We start from the raw sequence: 16720 nt of genomic DNA, 5'->3' as shown, positions 1-16720 counted from the left end.
ATGCCACCTTAAAGTGGACTAATCTTTTGGAGCAAGAAAAAAAAGGAAACTGCGAACTTGAAGCTTCCACATAGGCCAAAAAAAAAGGAGCTGGTAGAGGGGTGGGCAGAGCCACCACCAGAACAGGAATGCAAGCTCCCTGAGGACCGGGATGTCTCGTCTTGATTACCGCTGGATCCCTTAGTATTGAACACGGTACTTGCAACACTGCAGGTTATCTTTTTTAAATGAATAAACGAAAGCTGTCATCATTGTTCATGCACTCTTTGTGAGAAACTTTAAGCTCATTATATATGTAACCTTTAAAATAACAAGAACTGGGAGCATAATAGGGAAGGGGCACTCTGAGCCTCTCAATAACACTAGGAGGGAGCCAGGGTAATTTTTTTTTCAAGTTTACACATGAGGAAATCGAGGCTCTGGAAGACTGACCTTTCCAAGATGATGAAGCTCTAAATGGCTGAGCTAGGAGTCTGTCCTACCCAGAGTGTGAGCACCTTTCTCTCTGCCACATCAATACCAAAATGAAGGTTAAAGCCAGGAGAAAAACAAAAGAACATGAAGAACACAGGCTACCTAAAACTAGTATTCTGAAACATTCACAAACGGGGTAAGTTTGTTTCTGAAAATAAATAAATAAATCTTCCTATTTCAATATTGCAGAGACACAGCCAACTGGGCCTACAGTTCTAACAGGCGACATTCAGCCGCCTATGTTCAGAGCACTGTACGCTGCTTGTAAGAGCAGGTGCCCTGTTTAAAAAGTGCCTGATCTGGCTGGGCGTGGTGACTCACGCCTATAATCTCAGCACTTTGGGAGGCCGAGACGGGCGGATCACGAGGTCAGGAGTTCGAGACCAGCCTGACCAATATGGTGAAACCCTGTCTCTACTAAAAATAACAAAAATTAGCCGGGCGTGGTGGCGGGCGCCTGTAATCCCAGCTACTCGGGAGGCTGAGGCAGGAGAATCGCTTCAGACCGGAAGACGGTGGTTGCAGTGAGCCGTGATTGCGCCACTGCACTCCAGCCTGGGCGAAATTGCAAACTCCGTCTAAAAAAAAAAACAAAACAAAAAAGTGCCTGATCTACATAAAGAATGGCTTCAACAGCTGACGCTGTAAATTAAAAGCCAGATATAACAATTCAAATCTCCCTTCATTAAAATACCTACGTTGTCTTCCTGGAAAAAGTGCCTGACTAGAGGAATTCAAAGAACTGTCCAAATAAGTAAAAGTGTTTGCCCAGCACCTTATAACGAAAACCATGGCTCTGTAATGAGAACAGAAATCCTGTCACATCTGGGCCAGTTCCTAAGTGTCCCCTCAAAAGGAGCATTCAGGCACTACCTAAGATTATGAGGCTTCCTTCTGAAAATGTTAAGCAGAATGACATAGAGAATGATTTTTCTTTTCTTTTCTTTTTTTTTTTTTTTTTAACTCCGGGCTGAGAACGGAAGTCAAGTTCAGATTCTCTTCCTTCCTCAAGCAAGCCAAAAAATTAAAGAGCAAACACAGAGGCCCTAAATGTCTCGAGGCCTCTTCACCTGTGGCGATCGACGCAGCAAGCCTGGGTGTGCTAAGAATTGAGGCTCTCTCTCCTTCACTCCGGGGGTTACGGGTGGCCTTGGAGCACCGGGAAGAATTAACCGGTGCCTAAGTTTTCAATCGGATCATTCTTCTCAACTTGGGCGGCTCTTTCCTCCCTTCCTTCCTCCCTTCGGCCCAGCACACACGGCGGGGCAGTGCCAGCGCGGGCAGCAGGCTGGGCCCGAGGGCAGCGCTGCCGCAGCCGGGAGCCCCTCAGAGTGTGGGGCGCGGGCTGCCCCCCGCGCGGACACCGGGCAGGGGCCGCAGATCCGTCCCAGCCGCCAGGCGTGGGGACCGCGAAGGGGCAGCCGCGGCGGGGCGGAGGGGCGGGGTGAGCACTTCCTGACTCTCGCATTGTCCACGCACCGCCCGCGCCACCCAGGGCCCCGCCACCGCGCCGTCCCCGTCGGGGAGGAAGTTGGCGCTCGCCCCGCCAGCCCCGTCTTACCGTTTTTGGCATCGCCCGCGGCCGCAGCCCCCGCGGCGGCCGCGGCGTTCGCGGCGCCAGTCCCCGCGCCTCCGGCGCCCGCCGCGCCTCCGGCGCCCGGCGCGCCCGCCGCCGCCGCCCCGCAGCCGGCCGCCGCCGCCAGGGCCCCCCCGGCCGCCGCTCCCGCCGCGCCCGCCGCTGCCAGGGCCCCGGCTCCATTTTCCTGCTCGTCGCCGCTGCTGTTGGCGCGCTTGTTTTTGCGGCCGCCTTTGCTGTTTTTGGGATTGGGCATCTCGCTCGCTCGCGTCCAGGTAGGTGCCCGGCGTCAGCGAAGGCGGATCCCAGAGGCACGGCCGTTCCCGGCCCTGCGTGAAGCCGGCTCCGGGAAAGAACGGAGGGCGCGAGCCGGCGGTTCCCTCGGCTCCCGTCTAGCCGCACGGCCCGTGCCGCGCCATCCTGGCCGCCGCGCCCTCTCCGGCTTCCTGGAGCCGGCACGCGGCCACCCGAGGCTCGCAGCCGCGCGGGCGCCGCGGGCCCGGGGCGCAAGCGAGACGCTCCCGAGCCGGAGGGAAAAGGCGGGTCTCCGTCTTGTTTTGATTCGGCTGCACTGACACGCTCTGGGCCCGCCCCCTCCCGTGACGACACTGGGGATTCGGCCTGGCCGCGCCCACCAGGTGACCTCACGGCTGACGGGACCGCCCGCGTGACGTCACGCCCCGCGCGGGGCCTGCCCACCTCGAGTGACGTCATCCAGGCGTCCCCACCCAGGCCTCCTGGACTCCCGGGCGTTCATGAGCTGCCCTGCTTGACTTGCTCCACCCGCCAGTGCAGTGGCATGTGGAGTTCTTCGGTGGCCTCCTGGCCTTAATGTAATTGAGGCTTAGAACAGTATGGTCTGGAAAAATAAGCTGTGACTAGAGCAAGAATGGAAAACAAAGGATTTTGGATTAATAACTCATTCAAAGGCTATGCCTTTCAGTAACAGTAATTAAAGAAACAGGGGACCGGGCGCGGTGGCTTATGCCTGTAATCCCAGCACTTTGGGAGGCCGAGGCGGGTGTATCACGAGGTCAAGAGATCGAGACCATCCTGGCCAACGTGGTGAAACCCTGTCTCTACTAAAAATAAAAAAAAAAATTAGCTGGGCGTGGTGGCGTGCGCCTGTAGTCCCAGAAACTCGGGAAGCTGAGGCAGGAGAATCACTTGAACCTGGGATCCGAGATCGCGCCACTGCACTCCAGCTTGAGCAACAGAGCGAGACTCTGTCTCAAAAAAAGAAAGAAAGAAAGAAAGAAACAGGGTAGAGTTCCCAGACAATGGGGATGAACACCAGGGTCCTGAATGGGAAGCCTTCACAGTCTGGTGGTGAAAACAATTCACTCAAACAAGACCCATCATCCAGGGATGTAACTAGATGTTGCCTGGACTCTGAAGCAGTCCCTGCTTGGGGGGAACCCATCCCTATGCATAGGGCTGAGTTGTCCTGAAAGATAGGGAAAGATAGGTAGCCAGGTTATGAGCAGTAGGAGATTAGGTGACACCTGTGAAGACAGGCAATATGAGGGCAGGGGACCCCTGGGAAGAGCTCCCCTTGATCTCTCTGCAATTCTATTCTACCTTTTCGGCCAACTCCTTCCCTTCCTTCAGGTCTCAGCTCAAATACATCACTTCCACAGAGACCTTCCCAGGAGAGCTGTCAGAAGTTCCACCCTGTTATTTTCCTCCTCCATCTCTAATTATGTTGGCAATGTACGTGTTTACTTATTTCTTGTATATCTCCCTCTCACTGAAATGAAACCTCCATGGATAGATTTTATCTGCCTTGGGCACATCAGAGAACAGCTGGCATAAATTTGTTGAATGTATAAATTAGGTTCCTTCCTCACGACTGTGGAGGAAAGACTAGTTTAGCTGACAGCTTTACAGTGTTCCCCTTTTATAGTGTAATCTTTAATTCAGCCCTTTAGTAAAAGCTCTGTCACGGTGTTGTTGTTACCATTAGAGGGTCTTGACTGCAAGTCGTCCATGTTCTTGGCATTTCGAACAAACAATTGGACCAAACGCCCAGCAAAGCAAGGAAAGAAGAAAGCAGGGATTTATTGAGAATGAAAGTACACTCCACAGTATGGAAGCGGCCCCAGCGGTGGCTCAAGGTTCCGGATGCAGAATCTTCTGAGGTCCAAATACCCCCTTGGAGGTTTCCCACTGGCCACTTCATCCTCATCTCATGTAAATGAAGTGGTGACGCACAATTAGTCTGATTGGTTGCTTTCGTCAACCAATCAGAGGCTGAAGTGGAGTTAACAAAGGTCACACTTCTGTGCAATCACACTTTTTTGCACACTTCTGTTTAAAAAGCAACCAGAGACTAAGGTGAAGTTACAAAGTTGCACTTCTATGCAAAGACTCCACCCGCAATCAGTCTCATTGGTTGCTGACAGCCAGTTTCCCATCTGCCACGCAGAAAAGGTGAGGGTTTGCAAAGGGAGCAGCTTCTGGTCCTTTTGTTACTCAGGTGTGGAAAGTTAGGGTTTTCCTTTCAATTTAGTTTAGGAAGTGGGGTGAAAGGCCCTTAGGTTCCCTGCCTCCAGACTCTGTTCTCTGCCTCATTGTGAACTATACAGATAGACAGGAAAGTACAAGAAACAATACTCTCCCCCACATTCAGGTAATGGAGAGGAGATTCTGATAGCGAGCTCTGGGCAACCATAGCAGAATGCATAACAGAGCCTGGAACGGCAAGGAGGAGCAAGCACTGGATACTCAGGGGAAATTGCTGGTTGGACTCTTTAGTAGAAAAAAAAAGATGAAATTTTTAATTCCCTAATATGTATTAGAGGATAGTGACCCTTTAGAAGGCCCTATTGATAGATAGATATTTTGTGCTTATATTTTCATGTCTATTTCTCCCCAACCTTGAAATCCCCTAAGTGCTAAGAGAGCAGGGATTGTGCCTAGCTTTCTAACGCTACAGAGTCTAGCATAAACCTTGACCCACAGTAAGTATTCAATAAAAATTCGTTGCATGGAAGATACCTAAAGCACTCTTCTTCTGGCTACATTTTTCTGAACCTTAAAGTCTCAGCTAAATCATCAATTCTCTAGGAAATCTGTGACAACCCAAAACTAGACTTGTCCCCAGATACTCCCTGCACCTTCCTCACCATAGCAGCTTACACACTGGGATATTGCTTTGGTGGCCACTTGGACACCGAAAATGAGGGATGAAGGAGAGAGTGAAGTCAAGAAATTCTGAAAATCAGAAGAAATGATGATGGTAGTTAATTAAAGGGGGACTTCCCGGGGAGGGCAAGTGGGTCCGTGGAGGAAGATAATGAATTACTGTTGCCCATTCAGACTTAGCTTAATTTCATTATTGATACCACTAGAGGTCTCAAAATATGTGGGTGATGTTAGCTTTGGCGTTTCTTTTTTTTTTTTCTGGTTTTTTGTTTTGTTTTTTTAAGTCGTGAAGGTGAAGACATTTTAGGTTAGAGTACAAGAAAATTGAGATAATTATTTTCTTGAATAAGCACATTGCTGTCATGCCATATTGGATCAGAGTTAGTATGCATGTACCCTGCAGACAGACATTCACACCAGCTGCCTCCCACCTCTACATAACTGAGAATTAAGAATTGGAAACTTTCCACAAAAATATCCTAATTGGCTCAAAGCACCCAGACATCCAGCCAGTTGCTGTTCTGGTTAATTGTGTGAGCTACCTCCTTCTATTCAAACTGAAACAAAATGAAAAGGAGGAAGGAGAAGCTTGCCACTTCTTCCATGCTCAACCTCGCTAATCTATTTTTAGCCTTAGTCAAATTTGGTGCAGAGGCAATAGTTCCGATTTTATTGCTACAAAGACAATATACTAAAATCAAGATGTTAGGAACAAAATTTAGGTGAAGTTAAAGGACTCCATTTCCTATGTTCTATCCTGCTGTCCTAGCCGTTTTCCCACCATTTCTGAAGGTGAGAGAGAGAGACAGCATACCAAAAGACAAAAGGTGGCAGATGGTACAATGGAACATTCCCCTTAGAAACTTCCAGAAGTATAAAGAACTCCAAGGAACTGAGGAAGCCACTCTGTTCTGTACATCTACACTTGCCTTCTCATTCTTCAATTTCCCTGATCAACTCATGCTCTGATATAAACTTCAAAAAAATTATACCTCTATCCTAGGTTTCCTTCCCCCAAACCTCACCCACCCCATTGCTCACTTCTCTGTGAAAACAAAATAAAGCACAGCAACAAATCAAGGGCATCAAAAGCAAACAATTTACACCCTTAAGAAAGGGGTGGGCTAATCTTCAGGCTGAACTGGAATAAGCAGTCATTGTTTCAGTGCCCTAGTTTTGTTCATTTGATATTTTGTGCCTGTCTTCTGAGCTCTTGGGGTCAGCTAAGTTTGGTTAGGTTTAAAGTACAAAATATATGTGTTAAGGATAATCGAAAACTTAGAACATAGGTAAGAAGCCAAATATCCAAATACACCTTGATCCAAAAAATCATATTGGAACTCAGAAGGAATTCTGCAGATAACACAGTAATGCACACAAGAATATGTACACAGTTGAAACATAAGCTAAAAGGTACTAAAGCCTGATCTGCTAAAAAGTCACTTCAAATAAATACACCTGGAGCAATGCATTGTCTTTATGCATCAGTTTTTTCTTCTGCAAATAGCCTTTCCTATGGCCACAGGTTTTCTTTGAGGAATAATGACAATTGTGATTATAAAAACTTTGAAAAAATGGAATATTAAAGCAAATAATAATATTGATTAATAAATTCCATAGATCTACTCTCCCTTTAGGCTGTTCCCGATCACCAATATTAATATTTTTCTCAAATATTTGCCCTTAAAATCTCTTTTCCATCCTTTAGTTGTGACTTTTACATTATTTTCATAATCTATAAAAGCAGTCATAAAAAAGGGTCAGAATTTTGTTCAGTGATCCCTGAACTTGCTGCTTACTCGAACCTCTGTGCCTTCCTTGCTCATACTATTGTCCCAGTTCAGCATCAATACTATCTTAGGCCCCAGTAAACCCGAAAGAACGTTTCCTTCAAGAGATTTATTTACTTTTTTTTTTTTTTTTTTTGAGATGGAGTCTCGCTCTGTCGCCAAGGCTGGAGCGCAGTAGCACAATCTCGGCTCACTGCAACCTCCACCTCCCGGGTTCAAGTGATTCTCCTGCCGCAGCCTCCTGAATAGCTGGGATTACAGGTTTGCGAGACCACGCCCAGCTAATTTTTGTATTTTTAGTAGAGACGGGGTTTCACCATATTGGCCAGGCTGGTCTCGAACTCCTGATCTTATGATCCACCCGCCTCGGCCTTCCAAAGTGCTGAGATTACAGGTGTGAGCCACCTAAGAGGCCGCGCCCGGCCTAAGAGATTTATTTTTATGTTTATTAACTTTGTTTACTGTCTGTCCTCCCATGCTAGAATGCAAGTTTCAAGAGGGTGAGGATTTCTCTGTTAATCTTCTGTACCTAAAACAGGGCCTGGCATATAGTTAAGTGTTTAATACATATTCATTCAATAAAAGAGAATGGAGAGGAGCACCTAAAAGAATAATTTGAGCCAGATCTCATGAAGAAAAAAAAGAATTCTTCTAAAACCACATTTTTATGTTCAGCTAGCATAATATTTAAACCAAAAAGGGATGGTTCAGTTTGGTCTAGATTTGTATAACAAGAACCCATATAATAGCAATACCTTCATCAGCAATTGCAGTGGCCATGGAATGATCCATTTCTACACCTTGTATTTCTGATATCTCCTCTGGAGTGTCACTGAAATCTCAAAGATTTTTGTCATCTAGTTTTTATCCATATCCCCTATGTTTATGCCCGATTAAAATCAGCACTTTTCTATTCTGCCATTCTAAAGCTTGACTTAACCACAGTGCTTCTGAAGGCTGTCTGCAAGATTTGACTTAGATAATACAGCATTGGCCCTCTCTAAATGCCTCTTTTAATATGGCGCTAATTATCTATTGCTGCCTAACAAATGACCCCACAATTTAACAGCTTAAAACAACAAACATTTATTATCTCAGAGTTTCTGTGAATCAGTAATCTTGGGATGGCTTAGCTGAGTCCTCAGAAGGCTATAGTCAGCCAACTGGGGGAGGATCCATTTCCAAACTCAGTCCTAGGGTTGTGAGAAGGATTCAACATTCCTTGTGGGCTGCTGGCCCCAGACCTCCCCTCAGTTCTTTACCACAGAAACCTCAGCCTGGAGCAGCTCACAACAGGGCAGCTGGTTTCATCCAAGGGAGAAAGACAGGGAGCATGAGAGAGTAAACAAGACAGATGCCAATCTTTTTTGTAATCCAATCTCAGAAGTAACATCCATCATTTTGCTGTACTCTGTTTCTTGGAAGCAAGTCATCAGATTTAGCCAAAGCTTGGGTGGAGGAGATTACACAAGGGCATGAACACCAAGGGATGGGGATCATTAAAACCCATCTTAGGGCCGGGCACAGTGGCTCACGCCTGTAATCCCAGCACTTTGGGAAGCCAAGGTGGGTGGATCACGAGGTCAGGAGTTTGAGATGAGCCTGGCCAAGATGGTGAAACCCTGTCTCTACTAAAAATACAGAAATTAGCTGGGCGTGGTGGCACGCACCTGTAATCCCAGCTACTTGGGAGGCTGAGGCAGGAGAATCACTTGAACCCGGGAGGCGGAGGTTGCAGTGAGCCGAGATCATGCCACTGCGCTCCAGTCTGGGCAACAGAGCAAGACTCTGTTTCAACAACAACAACAACAAACCATCTTAGAAGCTACCTACCACAAATATCTTCATATACTGCTTGCACTCTAAGTTCTCATTTTCAAGGGCTTCAAGTTTAGTTTATAAGATAAAAAGCATGGAAAAATTAAGACCTTATTCCAGTTCTTCCTTTCCACACTGCTGTTTCAACTAATGAATCTTTGATGATCTTGGATGATAAAATTTCATGAATTTACAATAACTTTTGCAAAAGATCTTTGGCTTAAGTGTTTCAGGCCTCTGTAGTTAAAGAACTATTGACTTTTAGAACAAACACAATCAGTGTAGTTAGTTCATTGTTGGATCTGAGGATCTATTTCAAGGACACCTATTTTTTTTCTAAGTGCTAAGGCTACTGCTCTGCTTGTTTCTGGAGTTAATTTTGATTGATCTTGGCTAGAATTTTCTCTCAAGATTCAGCTTCCTCCTTTATTTCTACTTGGAATGATTTCTACCAAGAATATTCTGAGGAACACTAGTTATATAAGACGTGCCTCTATTTCTGTGGTAAAATAAGTCTAGGAAACACTGTATATTGTATGAGTCACAATATATATTAGCATAGTAAAGATCCTAAAAGTCCAGCAGTAAAGAAACCTGTTTACTCTCAACTTAGAATTTCCCAAATGTATATAACCTATAAATCCTTTTACATGTAATGCTTATTAACATTCTGCGGAAGTAGAGTCCTGCTGAATATTTTTAGGGGAAATAATGCCTTGGAACAACAACAACAAAAATCTACTTCTAGCTGGGCACAGTGGCTCACACCTGTAATCTCGGCACTTTGGGAGGCTGAGACAGGCAGATCACTTGAGGTCAGGAGTTTGAGACCAGCCTGGCCAACATGGTGAACCCCCCCGCCCAGCCACATCTCTACCAAAAATATAACAATTAGCTGGGTGTGGTGGTGCACTCCTATAATCCCAGCTACTCGGGAGGCTGAGGCAGGAGAATCTCTTGAACCTGAGAGGCGGAGGTTGTGGTGAGCCCAGATGGTGCCACTGCACTCCAGCCTGGGCGACAGAGTGAGACTCCATCTCAAAAAAAAAAAAAGGAAGAAGAAAAAGAAAAGAAAACAATCTACTTCTGGCACTAGCAATCAGGTGAGTATTGATACAATGGTGAAAAGACAGTTACTGGATCCCTCTTGTAAACAACCAGTTCTTTAGAAAACTTCTTGGGAAATATCTTCAAAACTGTAAAACTGAAACTGTCAGAAGATATAATACATTAAGTACTAATTCTAAATGATGTAAACAGTTGAACATTCATGGTATTGCTTCCATTTTAAGAAATTTCAAATATGCTGTAATTGTTATATGTAACAAAAATTTACCATCACATGAACAATCAGTTTCACACTTAGTCCAGTAATAAGTACTGCTATGTATGGTTCTGGAGTTAATTTCAATCAATCTTGAATAGAATTTTGTCTTAAGATTTCCTTTCCTCCTGCAGAATATTTGTTCTAAGTCCTTAAATGCAAACATGGCACTGCATGGATTAAAGATGAACACAAACGTGCTACTCCTCTCTTCAAAAGGTGGAGTCTGTTTGCCTTCCCCTTAAATCTAACCTGGCCTTGTGACTTGCTTTGACCAATTAGAAATGCAGCAAAAGTGCAATTGCTCTAGTCTGGACCCTAAATTTGCTTTTGCTCTCCCGAAAGCCAGCCACCATGCTGCAAAGAAACTTGAGCCAGACTATGGAATGATGAGAGGCCACATGGAGAGGGTGACAAAGACTCTGTCCTTGACCAAACTTGAGTCAGGCCACTCTGATTCCTCTTTTTGACTAGGCCTCAACCTTGCCTTGTCCTTGGCCTGCTTAGTTCTGTTTTAGCAAGAATCTTGCTGGGTCAATTTCATAAAAATCCCCAACTTTCCGTATGAGATCAGCCTGGCCTGCCTTCAGCAAGAATCCTCTCAAGTCAGTTTGGCCACAATCCCCCTAACCTTGATGTTTCCTCTTAGTAACTGTCTATCCACTGACTCCCACCCCTGCTCCTTGGCTACAAATCCCCACTTTTCCTTGTTGTATTTGGAGTTGAGCCCAATCTCTCTCTCCTAATACAAAACTCCATGGTAGTAGTTCCCCTGAAAAGTTTGCATTACCATCTGTAACAAATGTCATGAATAACATTTTTCTTTAATAAAAGATCATGGACATGTGGAAGATGAGAAAGGATACTTGTGTTCCAGCCCCAGCCAAGCTCTTAGCTTCGTGGTTCTCAATCCCTGGCAATTTTGCCTTCAGGGACATTTAGCAATGTCCAGGGATATTTTTGGTTGTCACCTCTAGCATCTAGTAGGTTGAGGCCAGAGATGCTGCTCAATAGCCTACAATGCACAGGACACAACAACAAACAATTATCCAGCCCCAAATCTAGTGCCAAGCTTGAGAAATCCTATCTTAGCTGAATATAGCTGTATGAGTCACCACAGCTTTACCACATGGAACAGATTGCCCGGATGAGCCTAGTCAACCCACAGAATTGTGAGCAATAATAAATAGTTGCTGTTTTAAGCAACTCTTGGGGTAGTTTTAGTGCTGTGCTGTTGCTAAACTGGCTGGGAAGGGAGGTGGGAGGGAACTCTGATTTGTAGCATTTCTAGTTGCCCATGGTATAAATAATCCTACTGTGGCCAGTTTTAGGTTATCAGCACAAGCCACTGAACTCAAGGTTGGGAGGAGATGTGCACAACCAGCTCTTATGATCCAATGGGAAATGATTAAATTGTTATATTATAGTAGGCAACGGAGGCAACATCCCATGTACAAGATCTTCTTATGCCTGAAATTCTAGGTATGGCCACTTCCTATATGCTGTTGATCACCTAGTCATAGTTCTCTACTTCTATATTGTGTTAACATTTCTACTAGAAAATTCTATTTTAAGTGCTGAGATATTGATTCTGCAGCCTTCCTGGTTTGGGCCATTTTTTTGCACCATTAAAGTTGCCAAGTTGGGTTTAGTCAACAGTCTCCCACAGAGGATCATAGCATGGACTCTACTCCAAACCAATCCTACCACACTCTCCAATTTGTCATATTGTGGCCCATGGTCTGGTTTGGGTTAAAACATTGCCCTTGGTAATCTGTGGGGTTTCTTTGTAAAAGGAAACACCTGATCAATACCTAAAGGAGCTGCTCAAAAGTGTAAGCAAGGGTGATAAGAGTACCACTGTGTATTGTTTGGACCCACACTACAGTGTGCTTTTGTTAAAAAAACAAAACAAAACAAAACAAAAAAACAAACCTTTCCCTTCAAGATAGAGGAAATTCCTTCTAGCATATAAGCAGAAAACATTTGTTATTTCCTAGAGCAGGCACTTCTCAGGTTTCAGGGTAGATGCCAGCTTTAGATCCAATGAAGAGTTATTACAGTTTTGTGGTTAGGGGCGTGTGTATGGAGCCTGACTTTCCGAGTTGCAGTTTTGGCTTGCTAGCTGTGTGATCTTGGACAAGATATTTGTGAAATGGGGATAATGGTATCTATTTCAGAGTTAAGACTGATAATGTATGTGTAGGGCCTAGCGCATAGTAAGCTCTCAATAAATAGTGGTTGTTATTACCAGGAGCATTTACATTTTATATTCTTTGTCTGTTGCTATTTGCCTTTTTTCTTTTTAACTGTAAGTGCTATTTAACTTTCTCCTTTTTAACTGTAAACAAGATTTTTTTTTTCTAAAAGCAGTACTAGTTCTAGGTCAAGGATAAACTCTTTTCAGCATACAACTGTAGTCTCATCCCAGAACAAACCACACCCCACTTCCTGTTGCATGCAGATACAGATACCTTAAAGGGACAGTTTGTACCAGGGACCCATGCAGGATGCTAAGATTGCAACAGAGCGCACTCTGGTGTACAAAGCTGGGAGCCGGGGGGGAGGAGATTATGAGAAGCAATGCTTTGCCCAAGTCTGAAGTTGATTTGTCCAGCTCTAAGAAGTTATTGTAAGTTACTAGATAAGAATGATGTGATGAAAACATCGTTTTGGAAGAATACTCTGATAGTAACATTCAGGATTCATTTGATAGGAAAAGCGGTGACAAGGAAGCCAGCTGAAAATCTATTGTATCATCGTTGGGATGAGACGATGAGAATTTGCAGTTAGGGAGTTAAAAGGAGAACTGAGGAAAAGGATGACTATAGGAGACATTTTAAAGGGAAAAAAATCATAGGACTTAAAGACAAAAATTTGATCTTAAAGAAAAGCCATCCCACCAACATCTTATTCTGTTTAGATCATACCATAAGTTTCAGTACCCACAAATAAATTGCTAGCATTTTCTATTCTAGTAAAGCCTGTAAGTGGAAAAAATAACCCAATATTTGCTATGTTGGTTTGTTCTCTTTTAAAGGACAAAATTAATCTACTATGAATCAAGACTTGAAAGTTCTAGGTGAACATAGCACTTATTCCAAAATTGACCACATAGTTGGAAGTAAAGCACTCCTTAGCAAATGTAAAAGAACAGAAATTATAACAAACTGTCTCTCAGACCACAGTGCAATCAAACTAGAACTCAGGATTAAGAAACTCACTCAAAACTGCTCAACTACATGGAAACTGAACAACCTGCTCCTGAAGGACTACTGGGTACATAACGAAATGAAGGCAGAAATAAAGATGTTCTTTGAAACCAATAAGAACAAAGACACAACATACCAGAATCTCTGGGACACATTTAAAGCAGTGTGTAGAGGGAAATCTGTAGCACTAAATGCCCACAAGAGAAAGCAGGAAGATCTAAAATGGACACCCTAACATCACAATTAAAAGAACTAGAGAAGCAAGAGCAAACACATTCAAAAGCTAGCAGAAGGCAAGAAATAACTAAGATCAGAACAGAATTGAAGGAGATAGAGACACAAAAAACCCTTCAAAAAATCAATGAATCCAGGAGCTGGTTTTTTGAAAAGATCAACAAAAGTGATAGACTGCTAAGAAGACTAATAAAGAAGAAAAGAGAGAAGAATCAAATAGACGCATTAAAAAATGATAAAGGGGATATCACCACCGATCCCACAGAAATACAAACTACCATCAGAGAATACTATAAACACCTCTATGCAAATAAACTAGAAAATCTAGGAGAAATGGATAAATTCCTGGACACATACACACTCCAAGAAATTGAATCCCTGAATAGACCAATAACAGGCTCTGAAATTGAGGCAATAATTAAGAGCCTACCAACCAAAAAAAACCCCAGGACCAGATGGACTCACAGCCGAATTCTACTAGAGGTACAAAGAGGAGCTGGTACCATTCCTTCTGAAACTATTCCAGTCAATAGAAAAAGAGGGAATCCTCCCTAACTCACTCATTTTATGAGGCCAGCATCATCCTGATACCAAAGCCTGGCAGAGACACAACAAAAAAAGAGAATTTTAGACCAATATCCCTGATGAACATCGATGCAAAAATCCTCAATAAAATACTGGCAAACTGAATCCAGCAGCACATCAAAAAGCTTATCCACTATGATCAAGTGGGCTTCATCCCTGGGATGCAAGGCTGGTTCAACATATGCAAATCAATTAACGTAGTACATGATATAACAGAACCAAAGACAAAAACCACATGATTATCTCAATAGATGCAGAAAAGGCCTTCGACAAAATTCAACAATGCTTCATGCTAAAAACTCTCAATAAATTAGGTATTGATGGGACGTATCTCAAAATAATAACAGCTATTTATGACAAATCCACAGCCAATATCATACTGAATGGGCAAAAACTGAAACCATTCCCTTTGAAAATGGCACAAGACAGGGATACCCTCTCTCACCACTCCTATTCAACATAGTGTTGGAAGTTCTGGCCAGGGCGATCAGACAGGAGAAAAAAATAAAGGGTACTCAATTATGAAAAGAGGAAGTCAAATTGTCCCTCTTTGCAAATGACATGATTGTGTATTTAGAAAACCCCATCGTCTCAGCCCAAAATCTCCTTAAGCTGATAAGCAACTTCAGCAAAGTCTCAGGATACAAAAACAATGTGCAAAAATCACAAGCATTCTTATACACCAATAACAGACAGAGAGCCAAATCATGAGTGAACTCCCATTCACAATTGCTTCAAAGAGAATAAAATAACTAGGAATCCAACTTACAAGGGATGTGAAGGACCTCTTCAAGGAGAATTACAAACCACTGCTCAATGAAATAAAAGAGGACACAAACAAATGGAAGAACATTCCGTGCTCATGGATAGGAAGAATCAATATCGTGAAAATGGCCATAATGCCCAAGGTAATTTATAGATTCAATGCCATCCCCATCAAGCTACCAATGACTTTCTTCACAGAATTGGAAAAAACTACTTTAAAGTTCATATGGAACCAAAAAAGAGCCCGCATTGCCAAGTCAATCCTAAGCCAAAAGAACAAAGCTGGAGGCATCATGCTACCTGACTTCAAACTATACTACAAGGCTACAGTAACCAAAACAGCATCGTACTGGTACCAAAACAGGGATATAGACCAATGGAACAGAACAGAGGCCTCAGAAGTAATACCACATATCTACAACCATCTGATCTTTGACAAACCTGACAAAAACAAGCAATGGGGAAAGGATTCCCTATTTAATAAATGATGCTGGGAAAACTGGCTAGCCATATGTAGAAAGCTGAAACTGGATCCCTTCCTTACACCTTATACAAAAATTAATTCAAGATAGATTAAAGACTTAAATGTCAGACCTAAAACCATAAAAACCCTAGAAGAAAACCTAGGCAATACCATTCAGGCCACAGGCATGGGCAAGGACTTCATGTCTAAAACACCAAAAGCAATGGCAACAAAAGCCAAAATTGAAAAATGGGATCTAATTAAACCAAAGAGCTTCTGCACAGCAAAAGAAACTACCACCAGAGTGAACAGGCAACCTGCAGAATGGGAGAAAAATTTTTCAATCTACCCATCTGACAAAGGGCTAATATTCAGAATCTACAAAGAACTTAAACAAATTTACAAGAAAAAATCAAACAACCCCATCAAAAAGTGGGCAAAGGATATGAACAGACACTTCTCAAAAGAAGACATTTATGCAGCCAACAGACACATGAAAAAATGCTCGTCATCACTGGACGCCAGAGAAATGCAAATCAAAACCACAATGAGATATCATCTCACACCAGTTAGAATGGAGATCATTAAAAAGTCAGGAAACAACAGGTGCTGAAGAGGATGTGGAGAAATAGGAACACTTTTACAGTGTTGGTGGGACTGTAAACTAGTTCAACCATTGTGGAAGTTAGTGTGGTGGTTCCTCAAGGATCTAGAAGTAGAAATACCATTTGACCCAGCCATCCCATTACTGGGTATATACCCAAAGGATTATAAATCATGCTGCTATAAAGACACATGCATACGTGTGTTTATTGCGACACTATTCACAATAGCAAAGACTTGGAACCAACACAAATGTCCATCAATGATAGACTGGATTAAGAAAATGTGGCACATATACACCATAGAACACTATGCAGCCATAAAAAATGATGAGTTCATGTCCTTTGTAGGAACATAGATGAAGCTGGAAACCATCATTCTGAGCAAACTATTGCAAGGACAGAAAACCAAACACCACATATTCTCACTCGTAGGTGGCAATTGAACGATGAGAACACTTGGACACGGTGGGGGAACATCACATACCGGGGCCTGTCGTAGGGTGGGGGGAGGGGGGAGGGATAGCATTAGGAGATATACCTAATATAAATGACGAGTTTATGGGTTCAGCACACCAACATGGCACATATATACATATGTAACAAACCTGCATGTTGTGCACATGTACCCTAGAACTTAAAGTATAATAAAAAAAAAAAAAAGAAAGTTCTAGGTGAAATAGGGCATTCTGTCATTAAAAAGCATTGCCCAGTGAGCTAGATGTCTTTT

The 16720-nt window shown here is 43.4% G+C and overlaps 1 protein-coding gene across 1 annotated transcript in view; it reads right to left on the bottom strand.

Moving 5' to 3' along the window:
- The window catches only part of HECA (hdc homolog, cell cycle regulator), a 44768-nt gene extending 42145 nt beyond the window's left edge, over nucleotides 1-2623 (bottom strand). Inside the window, exon 1 of the mRNA XM_031012410.3 lies at nucleotides 2036-2623. Within this exon, the coding sequence (XP_030868270.1) occupies nucleotides 2036-2306 (271 nt within the window). The 5' untranslated portion in view covers nucleotides 2307-2623. The remainder of the gene's footprint in view (nucleotides 1-2035) is intronic.
- Between the last annotated feature and the right edge of the window lie 14097 nt (nucleotides 2624-16720).

This window comes from Gorilla gorilla, chromosome 5 (assembly GCF_029281585.2).
Source record: "Gorilla gorilla gorilla isolate KB3781 chromosome 5, NHGRI_mGorGor1-v2.1_pri, whole genome shotgun sequence".
Classification (NCBI taxonomy): Eukaryota; Metazoa; Chordata; class Mammalia; order Primates; family Hominidae; genus Gorilla; species Gorilla gorilla.
This window is presented reverse-complemented; position numbering and strand designations above follow the sequence as displayed.